Genomic DNA, 17,102 nt, shown 5'->3' on the forward strand with positions numbered 1-17,102 from the left:
CAGTAGGGAGAGTCAAAAGGTGCGTGTGAGCACCGGGTATGTGTGCAGCTGGTGGGTATTTGTGTAATAGCTAATTTTTAGCAGTAGGTGTGGTGGGTGAGAGATTAGGAGTATGTTTGTTCGGGCAGGATTTATCCAGATCGAGTGTGGCTGCGTTAGGCCCGAGGAGAACGCCTGGCTGGGGGGTGTGTAACCAGCAGTGTTTACTTAGATGTTGAGTGAGCGGCGGATATTGGTATGAGAACAGTTATACCGAATGGTGTCATAGTATCTCTGTATTCTACTTGAGTGTTGATGTAAAGGAGAGAGTAATCATGGTGGCATGATATGATGGGGTATATGCTCTTTCAAACGTTCTCTGCATTCCAAGCCATTCTATATACGTCACGCCATTATATGTGCTCCAGTCCGTTCCGGGCACTCCTATCCTCTCTGTGCACCCCTGTCTGCTCCACACACTCCGGTCCGCTCCACGAACTCATGCATTCCAGCCTGCCCCACGGGCCACGCATTCAGTAGCTCCAGGCACTCGTTCGCTTTATGCCCTCACATGTACTATGCATTCACTTGTTTTATGCACTCACCCCATTCACCTGTTTTACACACTCAACCCCTCTATGTACCTTTTTCATAAACGATCATTCGCTCATATACACTCGTCCGTTCTATATATTTGCCGGCCATACCCACTAGTCTGTTCTATGTAGTCTTCCACTCTACACATTCTTGAGCACAGCTCATCCATCCCGCTCCACTCGTTCATCCGTTCCCCGCACTCTGCATGCATTCCCCATTCATCCGTTCTATGCACTCATCGGTCTGTGTAACTCATCCGCTCCTGGCGTTTGTCCGCTTTATCCCCTTGCATGCACTACACCTTCATCTGCTCTACGCAATCACCCACCCCACGCAATCGCCTGCTCTCCGCACTCACCCGCTCCCCGAATTCACCCGCTCCCTGTGCATATCCGCTCTATGCACCCATCCGCTCCATGCACTCATGCTTTTCACGCATTCAACAGCAATATCCTGTTCCATTTGTTCATCTCTACTCATCTGTTATACCATCACCCGCTCTATCCACTCACCTGGTCTGTACATTCATCTGCTCCAGCGATCTACACTCTCGGTGCTCCCCATACTCATGTTTTACGCACCCCTGCGTTCTACTCGTTTCTCTGTATTTACGCATTTTTCCGCGCTACCCGCTTGTCCGCTCTACACACCAGCCGCTCAACATGTCCATCCATTCTATACACACATCCGATTTCCACACACCTTTGATTTCCACACTCATTCGAACTATAGTCATCTGTTCATCCACTCATGTATTCGTCCACTCAGCGCATTCATCTGTTCCATCCATTCTAACTATTTCTTCCACACCATTCACTTTGTTCACTCCTCGTGCATTATGTCCATTTCAGGAGTTTAAATCTCTTTACCGTATCCGTATGATTTACTCTTATTATTATTAACCACTTTATTCGTTTGATTCAGTTTATCCTTCTAATATATATTAGGGGTTGTTAGCTATCAATTTCTCGCATAAGGCAGTTTTTGTTGGATTGGTGTCATTGAGATGCTGTTAGTCTGTTTGGGTTAGTTTGGTACGGGTTAGCCAGGTTTTCAGCAGTTTGCAGAAAGACGTTAAATCCTCAGTTAGGCGGATGTGGGGTGGGAGAGGGAGTGAGTTCCATAGCGTGGGGGACAAGGCTGAGAATGATGATCCGCCTAACCTGACCGAGTTTGTCTTTGGTATGACTAGGAGGCCGGCTGAGCTTGATCTTAGGGTGCGTGGGAGGCGGTAGGGTTTTAGCTTGTCCGGTTTTATGCAGTGCTCGATGGGAGATGCATAAGGTTTTGAAAGTCACTCTTCGGGCTACTGGAAGACAGTGCAGCGCCTTAAGGGCTGGGGAGATGTGGTCTCTTGGGCCGAGCGCAAGTAGCAATTTGGCTGCCGCGTTTTGTGCTCTTTGGAGTTTATTCAGTTGGTACGTGTGGACTCCGAGGTATAAGGGGTTTGCGCAGTCCAGTCTGGATATAACGATTGATTGGACCGTGGAGAGCGTGTTGGGAAAGGAGAGGTATGGAAAAATGCACCCATGGGTTTTAAGGTGGAAGTGGCAGGACTTTGAGATGTTGAATTGGCCCAAGAGTGTTAGGTCAGAGTAAAGGGTGCATCCAAGATTTTTCACTGAGTTGGAGGGGGTCGGTGAGTCGCCCATGGCGGATGGCCATGGTAGTGGGTGCGGAAGAAGTTCCGAGTTGCCACATACCATGATTTCCGTTTTGGAGGTGTTTAACAAGGGGTGGCTTTGGGTCATCCAGAGTTCTATGTCAAGGAGGCAGGAGGCCAGGTCGGGAGTTGGGTTTTAAGTTCAGGAGGTTTAGAATTAGGAGTGTCGTTGGCGTGGTTGTAACAGGATGTTGTGTGAACAAATTATTGGTGGGAGGGTGATCAAGTGTAGATTGAACAGGAGGTCGATAGGCATGCTCCTTATGGGACTCGCGTGTCAACTGGTCGGGCTTGGGAGGTATAGGCAGAAAGTATCGTTATTTGGTATCTATCTTTGAGGAATGAAGCTATCCATTTAATTTGAGGTCATCCCAGATTGAGGTTAGGGTGGTTTCAGTTCACTACAGATGGCACTACACTGCATCACCCTACACTCCGCAAAGAGACATATTTGCCTTAATTCTAATACCAGCCCCTTAAACCGCCGCCAATTTGTCATGGCCACTCACTGTTGCTAGAACCAACCCAAACTTTACAAAATTCCACCCACACAAAACACTTCTGGTGCGCAGTGCAGCAAATTTGACTGTTTTCCTCTATGCATACGCACCCCTCAAGTCTTCGACTTTGCAAAGAGCACCCCTTTCAACCATCACATTCGGCTCCACCTATGCTCACCATGCTGGATACCACTGAGCAAAATAAGCAATTTTACATTCCAACTACTGGTCCAAAGGTCTAAAAATCCAATCCCAACACCACATCTCTTCTACCAATTAGTTCTGCATTCCAAAGGAAAGCACACCCTGCGCCCAGCCATTACCTGTTCAGCACAACTTCCATCTTAAACTCCAACTAGTGACAAAAAGAGCCCCCCAAAACACTGCCCCTGCATGCAGCCTAAATGTTGGCCCACCTCAGCTGGATTCTGCACTCAGGCCCACTATATAAAAGATATGTCCGCCCATCGCTGCTGGGACTGCTCATACAATGCCATGTTATGGTTGTATCCAGTATTCGCCAAACCATTTTGTACCAAATGTTTGCCATGAACACGAAAGGGGGGTTTGGGTGTGGCAATGTGATATGGAGGCGAGAGGGTTTTGCCACATAGAACAAATAAGGCACCTTTGCCTACCTTGAAAGTATTTTATTTGAAATGCCAAGTTTCTCAATAAGTACTAAAAATACAATTCAAGGGTCCCTTTCATTGACTGGCAATTGACTGGTACAGTGGGGGCGAAATGATATAAAAGTTACATACCAATGGTACCCAAGGCCCTATATAAATGCAAAACAGCAATGATCACACCAAAACAAAAAAACAAACAAAAACAATGAAATCACAGGAAGCGCATGGAACCTCGACAGACTAAGATTAGTGGTGGTGATGATGCAAAATGCAACTGCCAAGTGAAACCCAGATGTTAACTTTCCAAGGTGGCTCCTTCATGACACTGCACAAAAAGCATCACCATGATGCAGGCATTAGCAGTCGGGTCGTTGCAAGCACGTGTAGCATACTGTCCAAATACAAGGATAACCCAGGAGCCCATCGATTTAACTTAACGAATAGTTACCTGGAACGGCTGCGGCTTCTGGAGTATGAGCGCTGACGTCTATTGCGGCTTTTATCTTCCACCAATCGTATTTTTCGGCCGTTTACTTCAGTACCATCCAGTTTATCCAATGCGCGCCTCATATCAGAGTAGGACTTGAACTCAATCACTCCCTCATTCTTTTTAGATTTGTGCGCATCAGCATAAGTCACTTCTCCTGCTTGGCGCATATAATCCTACATAGATAAAAAGAAAACCATGCAAGATATTTGAGGCTGTGTAGGGTAGCAAAAACGAATTCACTACGTTTAGTGTGTACGCTTTGTAGCAGTATTAATCTCGAGTGACTTTTAGGGTAAGAAATAGACGTTAATAGGCCCAGAAAAGACTGAGTTTAACTATATCTGCATTTACCTAAAAATACTAATACTTCTAGAATGTTTTTTTCCTGTGTTGAGGGTCAGCGTGGGAAACATTCCAAGCAAACAAAATAAGGCCTAAACCCCTTCCTAAACGGTTACGGTTCCTATTTGCCAGGGCTCAAAATGTCACTAGCCACTGTAGGGTTCGAAATTGGGGAGAGCTGTAGTCTAGAAGAGCCTGGCTAGCTTACAGGATCTTATTTTGGCTCCTACGGCCAACAGATGTGAACTTAATGCTGTAGGTTCAGGACAATGCATGAGGGTAATAAAATAAACGTATGTGGAAGTTAAATGTTTGGAACCCTATGCACCAGCTCCGCATTCCCTAGTGGTAGTGCCGTGATACTCGACACGCACAAGAGTTTAGCTCCTGCTTAGCCAAACCTAACCCTGCATGAGCTACTGATGGACTCTTGGCAAGCAATAGATGGAGTGATGTGCGTATGTGCATAATGGAGTTGGCAAGTGAGACTGGCAGCTTACATTGTAGAATGTGTACCCCTGTATTTGCAAATATCCCTTGCTAATTTGGCCTTTGACATTAAAACAATCGGAAGCCTGACATTTGATTAATTTGCATTATCCTCAGCTACATAACGCCGCTATACACAAATTGTATCAACTATGCATGTTAATCCCGGGAACCCAATTTTGTTGCCCAGCAGATCCCTGGCCAGTCCATGCAACTGCACAGCAATTTTTGTTCTCAGATCCCCAAACTAACATGGAACTCATCTAACCTCCACAGTTCTGGCATGAGCAAAGGAATGAGAAAAAAAGCTGCCCCTGCATCCCCCAAATGAAATGCAGAAGGAGCACAAGACAGAACAATGAGAGGCAAGCAGAAGTATGCGTAACATTAAAATAAATAGTTGAAACCTTCAGATCTTGCCAACTGCAACGGCTCGACAGATTTTCTACAACCAGCCTGTATTCTGTACGGGTAGGTGGTCCATATTTATCTCTTCCAGCTCTCCGGTAACCTAAAAAGCACAAAAATCATACACACGCAATTTTATTGAATGAACAGAAACCTGCCCCTCTAGCTTAACAGACAAGCTGCACTGACCCAATTACTGCCAGCTTAGCCTCAAGCATCCATCTGACTCCCACCCTCTCCTCCCAATCGTGCTTCCACCAATGCCCACATAGTGGGCATCTAGCACACAGTGCCCCTTTCCTTACCGTCCGAGCTGGAAAGGCCACGTCCTGACCCGCGACGTGGTGGAGACCCGGGCGAGATGGGAGAACGGTCTGATCGGTCTGTGGGGAAAAAACAGGTAGTCCGGATGCTTCAGGAAGGCCGTTCTGCACGGCCTCGATTCAAAATTATAACCCCACCCACTTGGCCTAATCTGCAGCAACCTCTACCCAAGTGAGAACCAGCAACTGTCCCTTCTCCAAGAAACAGACACCGCCTTGCTCACAATGCAATGGAGAGGAAGTTGCTCATGCAGTGGTCTGGTCAGATCTCTTCCCACCAGGGATGTAGAAGATGCCTCCGCAACCTTTCAACGCCGGGGCAAGAGATACCAATTCAACCTCCACAGCAGTACTATGCACTAGCAACAAGCCACTGGGCTCGATTGAAAATTACTTTAAACAAAATCACTTAGTATTCACAGCAAAACTAGCATAAAAGTAATATACTATTATGCTCACATTAAAATTAACATGCAAAGAAAATTACAAATTTAAACAATGTTTAACATTTAAGTATCCAAACCACTAGGCCAATGACTAATTATTACTTACTGTAATTAGTGGTTTTGAGAATATCTGGCATGAAAAACATTTCACTTTAATTTCGTCTGTCTCTAACCCTTGGGATCCTCACCACCCTGGTCTAATGGGCAAAGGTAGCGATCGTCACATGGCTTCCTCTTTTTGGGTCAGCCAAGGGCCGCAATGGTCAAAGAGCCACGCCACACCACACGCATGGAAAGGTACCCCCAAGGTCAGCATATGGCACGGGCAGTCAGTCATCTTAGCCTCTAAGATCTCTTTCAATTAAAACATTGAGGACTTTGTTAAATCTACAGTAAACATCACAATGAACAAAACCATTCATATACTGTAAGCATTTTGTTAAAGCTACATTTAAATACAATTTAAATATAAACATATCAATGCAACGGTGTGAACAGATGTAATTCCTGAATAGAAATAAAATGTACTTTTAATAAATCAATTTCAAGAAACTATTTTTAAACGTTCATTATGCCTGTAAATCGCGATTCACAACGGCCTTACTTGCCAGCACATTTCAGAGAATGCATTAGGAGCAAGGGTGTATACACTTCTGGAAAGTTCTCAATTATATTTGTGGGAGGACCAATTATATTTTACCCAAGACTTGTGGGCGACACCTACGAGAGGCTGAGTGCACGAGTAAGTGAAACCAAGCAAGCACCGGACTATATGTAAAACGTGTTAGGCATCAAAGACATTATCATGGCTGTAACCCAAAGGCAAGGGCTAGAGTTGCAATAAGCAAGAGCCCCAAGTCTCTAGCCGCAAAATAGGTAGGAAGCTGGTAGCATAGCGGACTCGTTTTTGTGCAGTCATTTTGTATCAATCTAAATAGCAGCTATGTTTTCCCTAGACCATGTGCGTGGTGGTGTGATTAGATCCCAGATGAGCATCATCAGGAAGTCATAGCTGGCTCAACTATTGGTAAACCTTTTCACACTCAAAGGAATGGTCAATGCAAAAAGATTAATTGTAGAAAGGCCCAACAGTGGTGGTGACTAAGGGGTACCAAGACTTTTCCAACTATCTCACGAGGGCTTCTTTGGCTCCGGCAATTACAGCCATTTATTCTCCTGTTAACGTCTGCAGTTCTCCCTGCCCCAGAGCACATATGCTGCCACACCAGATGCAAGGGGTTTCTTTGTAATATGAGTAGCCGATAAGCCACAAAGGTATGATGCAGACCATATTAGGCAACAGTGACAGCACATGGCAAAGATGAGCAACAGACACCAAGAAACATAACTGGTGAACTAGGCTTTCCGTAGGCACAGTGGCATGAGAAAATCAAGGCAGATTTGGACAGGGAGGGCAAGCACTTTGTCTCTCCATGGTAGCTGGGTCTCGGCATCAACAGAGCAAGAATCTGGTTTCGGCAGGCCTTGGACATGTCTTCCATTCATGTCTTTTAGCGACAAGAGCAAATAAGGGTCAAGCTAACGGGTTCCAAGCTTCAAAGGGTTGCAAAGATTCAACCCTGAAAGCTTCTTGCCAGGAAATGTCAACCATCAATCCAAACACTTGACTCACTGGCCTCGACATCTGTATCCTTCCAGCCATGGCCAAATCTATGTGAAACATTAAGAGCTAGTCGTTGTAATGTTTTGTATGCAGGGAGAGCTGGTAGGCTCATTTCCAAGAGTTTGGCAAAGCTGTACTCACCAAACCAAAAAGCCACCAACAAAATGGTGCCTAATCGGCTATGCACTTAAACTGGGTGAATGGCCCACTTAACTTGTCGGATGAGCACCTGACTGCTGAGATCCTGGAGCCACCCGCAACGATGTCACCATTGTCCAGGGCTGTGTCCTACCCAACATCCAGGCCGTGCTGCTGCCCACGACCAGAGAGCCATAAGCCAGGGGGCAAAGCCGCTAAGTTTAAATGCCTAGATCTTTAACACTAGGCACTCGACATGTATGCCCAGCTAATGTATGTAACTTAAGACGTCTCTAAAAAGTCTAACTTCTTACTGAACCCCCCTTAGGAGGTACTCTTCCTTTCCTCTCCTTCCCTCATAAGCTCAGTCTCCCAAGCTCTGATTCTCTCTAGGTTGGACTACTGTAACAGCCTTTCTAAATCTACCTACCTCCACTCTCCTCCCTTTACAACTAATCCAGAACTTGACTGTGAGACTGGTCCTTGGCCCCAGGCCCTGGGATCACATCTCTCCAGCTCAAATCCCTTCACTGGCTCCCAGTGGGTCCAAGGACTAAATTTAAAACCCTTTGCATTGTCCACAAGGCTTTCTGGGGCCTGGGTCCAAAATACCTTCAACTATCCCTCCGTAAATACCTCCCTGTTCGACCCCTTTGTTCCTCTACGTCAACTCCTTCAGGGTCAGTTTTTCAAAGAAACGAGCTGGGGGCAGATCCGTCTTCGGCTGGGGCGTCCCTTTGGAACTGCCTCCCTGCTACCTTGAAACCTAAGAAGAACCAGCTATGGTCCCGGAAGCTCCTCAAGACCTTCCTCTTCGCCTCTGCCCCTCTTCTCCCCAGTTGATCTGATTTCTCTCTCGGCAGTCGCACCTAGCCACCCTCTGTCCTTCGGGCACAGGTACCGGGACAGCCTGCCACCCTCTTGCACTGCCCCTCCACCCCCATTCTTCTGAACTTAACAGATACACCCTACCTGACCAACCTTGCACTTTGCCACTCACAGGCTGCACTACCACTGTTCTTTATCACCTTATTTACTAATTATTTATCTTGTTCTCTTCTATGCTCTGCACTTTCCAATCCCCCCCCCTTGCACCATTACCTTGCACGTTCTCGATGGCACTGGGTCTAGTAAGATCTTCCCGTTCCCCTTTGCCTGGTCGCGCCCTGAAACACCTGTGTACGAGCGTGATATAAATAGAATATACCATAAGTAACGCTCATGTCAGGCACGTAGCCTGATCTGTAAAACAACGCTAGTGCTAACAGTATGTTCACTGTACCTCATCAAGCTTAAGCGCCCATGTACCTTCAGGTTTGGTGCGCTCTATAAATAAACTAAACCCCCGAGGAACTTTCCCACGCCCATTTTTTTTTAAAATGTTGACAAAGCAAGACTCCAAAATGTGCACTTGCCACGGGCTGGTGATGAGTGCACGGAACGAAGTAGCTTGCAACTCGATAATTTTGCCCCCGTTAAAGTGGTATAGCACAACTGACGCTTAATAGGAAAAGGAGGCGGGCGCGACCCCGAGCCATTGGGACTGGGTGCCCGCAACCAGTACCAGTTTCCTGTGCTAGTTATCTTGGGGGGTGATGGTAACGTGGCAGCACAAAATGGCATTCCAATTCACTCACTTGCAGCACAGGTATACCAGGCGAATGAGGGTGGCTAGCAGCCTTTCGGCTACGAAAGGCGAGGGAGATGAAGTAGAAAAAGTGTCTACGATATATAGGGTTAATTCCGGAACAAGGGTCTAAATCAGGCAAGAGTCACGTCTATGAGGATGGTAAGAAGGGTGGCAGTTTAGTGCAAAGTTTGTGTAGCAGTCTTAACGTCCCATGTGCACAGGGCAAGCTCAACCCATTTGGTTCCTGCCATGAAGACGACAGGATGGTGAGCTGGACGAGGAAGTGACTGGAAATGTGAACATTTACTTGTAACGCATGAGAGATGGGGACTTGCTTTTCCTTTACCATGGCTGCCATGAATACAAACAGTAAATTAGCTGCAGATTTGCTACACGATGTTCTATTTTTGTGAAGTTAACTACACACCACCTAGATGTGCTCCCATTCTACAATGAAACTGCCCATTGCCTCGAGCCGCAGTTAAACCTTGTTTATAAACTAAGTGAACAGAATACTAATGCATGAATGTAAGAGTACTCGGCAACTGTCCCGGATTCACACCACTTGGTGTTTTCCGCACCCTTTGCTACTTTGACAGCGTATGTTGATTGCAAGTGCTCATATTTGCGGGTTAACAGCCAAATTTTACAGCACGTTATTTTTGTGGTCGTGCAATGTAAATCTGGCGTTTCTTCCTATGGTGGGACTGGCTGTGCACTACCGAGGTGTGATGGATGTACACAAAGCGGTGTTCGCTCATGAGGGAGCTGTGTAGGATTCAGAGGTAAATCTTTACAGTTAAAGGCTGCACAAAAGATGTACAGTTGTCACAGTGGCTTCCCGAATATTTAAAAAATAGCAACGTGAAATACAGTTTGATTGGCAGATAGGAGTCTTTGCGAGCACTGCTGTTAAAATGGGCAGTCGTGGCCATCTTGGACTAGTGTTTGTTTGCACATAGCCTTTGGAAATTGCAATTTGTATCAATTAGAAAGTTCGATTTTTAAAGCATTTAAAAGTGAAAACCAAGATTCTACCAAGCACAAGCGATATACAGACGGTAATATGCAGTATGAAATTTACCAACAATATATATTAAGTAACACCATTGCAAGATGGTCACTCTTACTGCATGTACAATAAGGAGGGCCACTCCTACCCAATCAAAGTGCATTTCACACAAAAAAGTGGCAACACTCCTACTCCCAAATGTAGTTTCACTGAAATGCAGGGGCAAGTAGAGATGGTTGAACGCGCACCTATATTTCATTTTATCAGCCAATCGAAAGAAGCAGACACTTACTGCGGTCAGATGCGTAGCTGCCGTCACGGCGTGGCCCTCGAGCATGCTCCACAATAACACGCTCGCCACAAATGTCTTTACCGTTGAGTTCGTACACCGCATCGTCTGCATCGCGTAGATCGTCAAACTCCACAAAACCATAACTGAAAAGGGGTAGGAGGATATATTGCAGTTTTAACTTGGGTCACACTGTCATACAGATTGAGCAATTAAACAAAGCATCCAAATTATGCAACTGTACAGGATTCACAAATCAGGCCTCTTAAGCTAGTTTCTTCACACCCACTTTCCTGTCTCCTACCAAGAAGTATCCCTCTGACCAGAGAAGCATTTTAGCATTCTTGGATTTTCAAGACACTTCCTTTCACGATCCTATCAGATAAGAGCCAGGTGTTCAGTGTGAGTTGGCCAAAAATTGAGGACACTGAAACGGCCATCCGAGGCAAACTACTTCTGACCAGGCACCATTCACATTGACTTTGTTGCCAAACAGGCTCAACATTGTCAACGGCCCCCTCAGAGGACCAAATATAGGCCGTCTGACAATCACCCAGCATTGCTACAAGATCAAATGCAAAAATCACACCAATAGGAGAGGAAGCGGGATAGCACTGGTATACAGGTTTGTTCCAAATCTCAACACTGCGGCATGCCCTTACCAGCTCAAACTCCAAAAGCGATTAACTAAGATCAATTCTCATGTGCAGGCCATGTAATACTCCACGACTCATTACAGATTATTGCAGTCCTATCCGTGGATCAATAATACCTCATGAATATGACATTTCAACACCTGGCTTGAAAAAGAGGAACAAACTACAAGTTCACTCAAAGCAAACACTGTCGAGTTACATCCCAAGACGTACTCGTGTGGAACTATCCAATGGAAGAGCCCTAGTTAGATAATGGAAGGTAGTGAAACAGGATAACATTACGCTACAAATAAATAAGCGTACTAAACAGGGCACTAAATTAAATGAAAATTAAACATTTTAAAAAAGTGAAATATAGGGCGGAAAAAACCGACAAGCAGGCAGACTTGCATACCTGCCAGAAGTTAGGTTCCTAAAGGGCCAAAACGAAGAAAGCACACCTCTGTATAAAAGCAGCACAACAAAGCCAATATTTAAGACATTCAAAAAAATTCAAAGATCCAGCAGCATCCAACAACCACTGACTTTTGACCCCATGGCCAGTACCATCAACATCAGTACTGGGCCAAAATGTACCTTTGGCAAATGGAAAACAGCCCAAGCCTCCAAAATGCAGCAGGCGGACTGAAAGGGTTTGCACACACTACACCCAAGCATTCTTCATTGGCCAAGAAAACGCTAGACTATCAACCAACTGCACCTAGCATGGAAATGATTGTAATTATTCGTGGTTTGGATGTGTTGCGTTTGCTGGTGCCAAGGTATAGGGCATTACAGTAATCAATTTTGGAGAGGATGAGGGCTCTGGCAATTGTGATACAGCTAGCTGTGGACAGGAAGGATTTGCGGGCACGTATCAGTTTGCATGTGTAGTTGGAGGCTGAGGCGCCGATTTGTTTGTTGAGATCTGAGTCGAGATAGAAATCTAGGATTTCTACCACATTGGATACTTTGATCGTGATGCCGTCGATAATGGAGTGGTAATGGGTGGAAAGTTTAGCCAGTTTTTTTGGGGACCCAACGACGAGCACAGTTTTTTTGTCGTTAAGGCATAATCCATGGGTGGCCGTCAATTAGGTACATTTTGTGGTAGTGGGTGGAAAGTTTAGCCAGTTTTTTTGGGGACCCAAAGACGAGGAGCTCAGTTTTCTTGTCGTTAAGGCATAATCCATGGGTGGCCATCGATGATTAGGTAAATTGTGTTGATCATGGATGTGCCCTTGTGATTGCCGGAGACGGGGATGACAATATGGGTGTCGTCGGCATAAGTAGTATATGAGACACCCAGATCATCAAGTATATCAAACAAGGGCTTAGTGAAAATATTGTAACGGGTGGGGGAGACGCAGGAGCCTTGAGGTAGTCTACACGTGATGGGTACTGGGTCAGCTACATCGATCGGTGAGAAGACCTGCATGGTCCTTTTGCCCAGGAATGATGTTATCCAGAAGGTGGGGTCATTAGAAAAGCGAGCAGCTGATTGCTAAGGACATTATGGTTTACCAGGTCGAATGCGGAGGACAGGTCAGGGAGGATGGATGCTCCGCCATGATCCGCCTGATCGTCTAGTTGGTTATTAAGGCCTATAAGGACCGTCTGTCCCGTGCCTGAAGCCCGACTGGCGGTAACCAGATGCTTGGATCTGGATGTATGCGGCTTTGTTTAAGGTCCTGAGGAGAAAAACGATGGACCTATGGTTGGTCGAGATTTCGGCTCTAGGGTAGGCTTTTTTTCCCCTAAATTCGGGGTATTACCCAGGCATCTTTGAGATTGCAGGGTACTGAGCAGGATTTGAAGGTGTTGTTGAAAAAGGTGGAGTTGAATGGGGCAAAGTTTCTTGCTGCTTCTTTGATTATGGAAGCCGGGCAGATACCTCCCAGGCATTTGGATGGTCGTAGGAACATGATGATCATGTTGCATTTACTAGGAAATTCCCGCACTACGCACAATCCAAGTCCCCAAGGTACAACAGAGTCGCTTTAGCACTAGTTCCTAGCTTCAGGAGGAAAAGGCACTGACCATACTCTGGAATCTACCTTTAAGGTAACTTTGCATGGGAGAGCACCAGACTTCTGAAACTGCACCCACCAACAGATGTATGCAGCCGTCTCCTTCCCACTACCAGCCTCCACCAACCAGGCCTCTTACAGACCCATGTGTAGCAAACCCAACATTACTGGTAGAAGTCAACTTTACAAGACAACCCATGTACAGGATTTGAAACTGTTGGCACAGGCTCTCAAATGTCCCATGTCTCCAGTGTCCATGCAAATTCTTCATGAAATGTGTTATCGGTTTAGGACAGGGGCCTTCAAACGGTGGGGTTGCACCCATTGGGACCTGTCCAGGGGGATAGAGCACAACTTTAGCAGCACATGGCAGTCTTGCAGGCAATTAGAGAACCTGAATCTACAGACAGTGATAATATGCTTGAAAGATGGCTGAAGAGCTCTGCCATCACTGCAGTCAATGGTCTACCGAGGGCTGGACTGCCCCCTTGGGGGTGGTTATCAAGCCTCATCTTTCCCATTTCTGTAATGGTTTGGCAGGCGAAGAATGATGGCCTGGAGGGTTGCCCAGGGCAATAATGAGAGGTTTAAGATTCATTTTAACACTTCAAGCCACCCCATTGTTTTGCTGCGTCAACCCGAGCGCAACGTGTATGCGCGGTCGTGGGTATAGAGACCCAAGCTACTCACTGATGGCGAAACAGGTCCAGGGATGCTTGCGGTCTCATGCAGAAGAGATACTACCTATAGTTTGGGCTGGACCAAGGCCGATTTGCATATGGCCTTTGCCCTTTCTGTAATAACTTGGCAGACATGCAACAGTGAACCAGAGCAATTGACACAGGTTTAAGGTTAATTTTAAATCTTACAACCATCACCTATGTTGTGTTACCCAGAGGGAGCCTGCCATACAACTGTACAGGTGTCACCATTCGAATCAGTTTAGTAGACGGATATAAAGTGTCAACTCTGAATTCTGCCTTTCTGGTGGCTAACACATAGTCCTATGGGTTAGGAGATATCTGATCTCTTTCACTAACGTTTTTCTTCAGGTGCAGTGAAATCGCACTCAGCGATGACTCAACTTCTTTCCAGTTTCGTTAAATAGGCGGAATTTGCATCGCCATGCTGTCCAAGTACCGCCTACCAATGCGAGGGGGCGTGTGGGGGCACAAAACTGACCAACCGTGTTGCAATATTCCGACAGCAGGCAGACAATCGGACAGCCTCTGTACTGTGTATGGCAAAATGCCTATTCCCAGAAGCACGTGGATTAGGAAAAATATTGCAATGTCACACTTTATGGAGGATGTGCCTCCTCCAGTCATGTCGAAGCGAAATAGGGGGCATGTAACGCACACAGCTCCCCACACAAGACATTACCAAATAAACACGCACGTTCGAAACGGGGCGTTGAGATAATGTCCTCATTGCGTAACTTCAGTGCGCATAATGTGCCTTGCCATTGGCTAGTGACAATTGACTAAGCGAATAGAAAACGGCGCTACCTGCATGTTTCGAACGGCGAATGGTTTGAAATAGCTGGAAGCTATTCCTGGCACCAACAGCTACTAGGGGATACTTTTAGCACACACGACCATCTGGTCTTAATAGAAACATTAGGTAAACATCAGGGGGAATAGAAGCAGTCCCATTTATAACCCCACCGCTCGGCGCGGAGAACATGGAAGACCCCAATGTCTTTACGTCTTGAGCGGTAGACTCGAAAGGCCACCTTTCTAATCGGGTCAAGATCTCAAAGATCCAACCGCCTTGTTGCTTATTACAGTTAGCACAAAATGCATAATGGAAACATTCAGTAGTCACCCCAACGCTCTGGACAAGGTTGAGTCCAAGCGTCGATATACGAGGCAGCTCAAAGAATCGTGTAAATGGGGAACCGTATCACCGGCGTGCAAAAATAAAACGAACAATATGCTATTCTACGACTAGCAATTGGCAGTTATGCTATTCTCTTTTTAAAAGGTTCTCCGGGTGGCAATGTGTCTCATGTTTCATTGCTCAAACAGCAGGTCTCCATATGCTCTCCTCCGCATCAGGGTCCCTACAGGCAGAAAATAGCCAGGTTCAATTGTTAAGTAGCGCTACTGATCCTTCCGATTTGCCACATATGGTATGTGGCCGACATCGTGGTACCAGTTGGCATCATGCCAACTACACGTTTTAGGGCGCACGCATGGGAAATCCACGGGTGCTCACACACGTGGGGGCGGTTTCTGCGTATTGAACATGCAACGAGCGCGGGATATTGACACCGAGAGGCCACTGTTTGGAAGCAACATTCCTGCAAGACAAAAACCTACATGAACCCCAATGCGCGTGCGCATTAAGAACACACGAACGCCGACGCATGCGGCCGACGCATGCGTCCGACGCCAGGGCCTACTAACTAGAGCAGAAGCCCGAAGCTGGTGGCGCATTTCGGAAACCCTCCCCCCACCCATCCACCCCACGGGCCCGACTGCTTACCCGTTTTTCAGGTCCACTTCCACGATTTTACCATAGCCCTTGAAGAATCGCTCCACATCACGCTCCCGGGCCTGGTAGCTGAGGCGTCCTATGTAGACGCGCGGCATAGCGCGGCGATCCAGACTGGCTGAGTGCTTGGCCGGACGTCGCCGGCACGGATAATCTGGTTGCTGGGGTGGTACAAGGATTACTTTCGAGAATCCGATGCAAGCCGCGCGCTCAACTCCTCTCCTCGCGCTCCCCTCCGGCGTCCGTCCGACGGCGTTGCGCGTGACGTCACACTATTTATAGTACGTCTCAACGTCATGGGGAGGCGGAGTCTAGCGTCAATGTTACGCACAACGAAAAATTAGCATGCGAAGAAAGCGCACTATTCAAGAAGCTTGTCGGGAGATAGAATAGAAAACAGACATTTTCTTTTAGATTTGATTCCCTTTTATGAAATTGTTGAATAAGATCGGAGACACGTGATACACATATGTGGTAATTACAGTAAAGTAAATATAATAATTGTAAGTAGAAAATATAAGAAGTCTCAGAAGATAAATATCTAAACAATACAAAGTAAACTGAGTTTTGAACTAATTAAAAAAGGTTATTGTAAAGAGGAAAATAACGCCCAGACAAAGAGTTAAGTTTCTGTCTTTATTAATGGTTAAGGGGCAGAGGGAGAGAGCAGTTGGGGGTGCAGAGCGGGAGCCTCTCTCTGGTCCCAACCATCGTCCTCAGAACATTTGGTGGCTTGTGCTGGTCACATGGAGCAAGACAAGCGCGCGAAACAGGATGTGATACATCTTCCTCTTTTACATTAACAAGTAGGAATACAGAACTTAGTACATTACATGATCTTTATAGGGATCTTGATCTTCCTCTGGATTGAGACCTATGTTAATCATTCCCTTTCTCTGGTACACCGTCACTTCTGTTACATTGTACATGATCCATGCGCACCCAAGCACGTCCCTTCAAGTCCCGCGTTGCCGCAAGACTCTGCTGTTGCTGCTCCTGGGACGCTTTCTTGCTCACCGTGTGCATTTTGGATTCCATTCCACTCGGATTTAAACTAACGGACTTCTACACCCACAAGGTGAATCATCATCAGTGACTTTAAGATAGTTCTACTATCAAACTATTTACTAAACACTATTTACTTTTTATTGTTTAGGCTTTGCTTACTTGAGGGGACTTGCACCCAAGCAAGTCCCCTCAAGTCCCGCTTTGCCGCTTAGCCGCAGAACTGCGGTTCTGAGGTCGGGAAATCTCTGTTCATTTTTGTTAAAAATTATAATTGTAGTATTCTTTTTTGTGGTTTGTTGAGTTCAGGGTTTGGCCACAAATGACTCTGACACTCCAGTGAACTGTTAACTTATTTACTTAAGTTTAGG

At 46.2% G+C, this 17,102-nt stretch overlaps 1 protein-coding gene across 2 annotated transcripts in view; it reads right to left on the reverse strand.

The window, feature by feature from the left end:
• The window catches only part of SRSF4 (serine and arginine rich splicing factor 4), a 28,731-nt gene extending 12,636 nt beyond the window's left edge, over positions 1-16,095 (reverse strand). Inside the window, exons 1-5 of one of the 2 annotated variants that reach the window (XM_069623004.1) lie at positions 15,718-16,095; positions 10,566-10,708; positions 5,406-5,483; positions 5,100-5,203; positions 3,820-4,034 (exon numbers count right to left, since the gene is read on the reverse strand). In XM_069623004.1, the coding sequence (XP_069479105.1) occupies positions 3,820-4,034; positions 5,100-5,203; positions 5,406-5,483; positions 10,566-10,708; positions 15,718-15,824 (647 nt within the window). In that variant the 5' untranslated portion in view covers positions 15,825-16,095. Of the gene's footprint in view, positions 1-3,819; positions 4,035-5,099; positions 5,204-5,405; positions 5,484-5,975; positions 6,154-10,565; positions 10,709-15,717 lie in introns of those variants that run through there. The other variant, XM_069623005.1, reaches the window with a different exon arrangement.
• Positions 16,096-17,102: the final 1,007 nt, after the last annotated feature.

The sequence above is a fragment of the Ambystoma mexicanum genome, chromosome 11, assembly GCF_040938575.1.
Source record: "Ambystoma mexicanum isolate Mex_15411 chromosome 11, UKY_AmexF1_1, whole genome shotgun sequence".
Lineage (NCBI taxonomy): Eukaryota > Metazoa > Chordata > Amphibia > Caudata > Ambystomatidae > Ambystoma > Ambystoma mexicanum.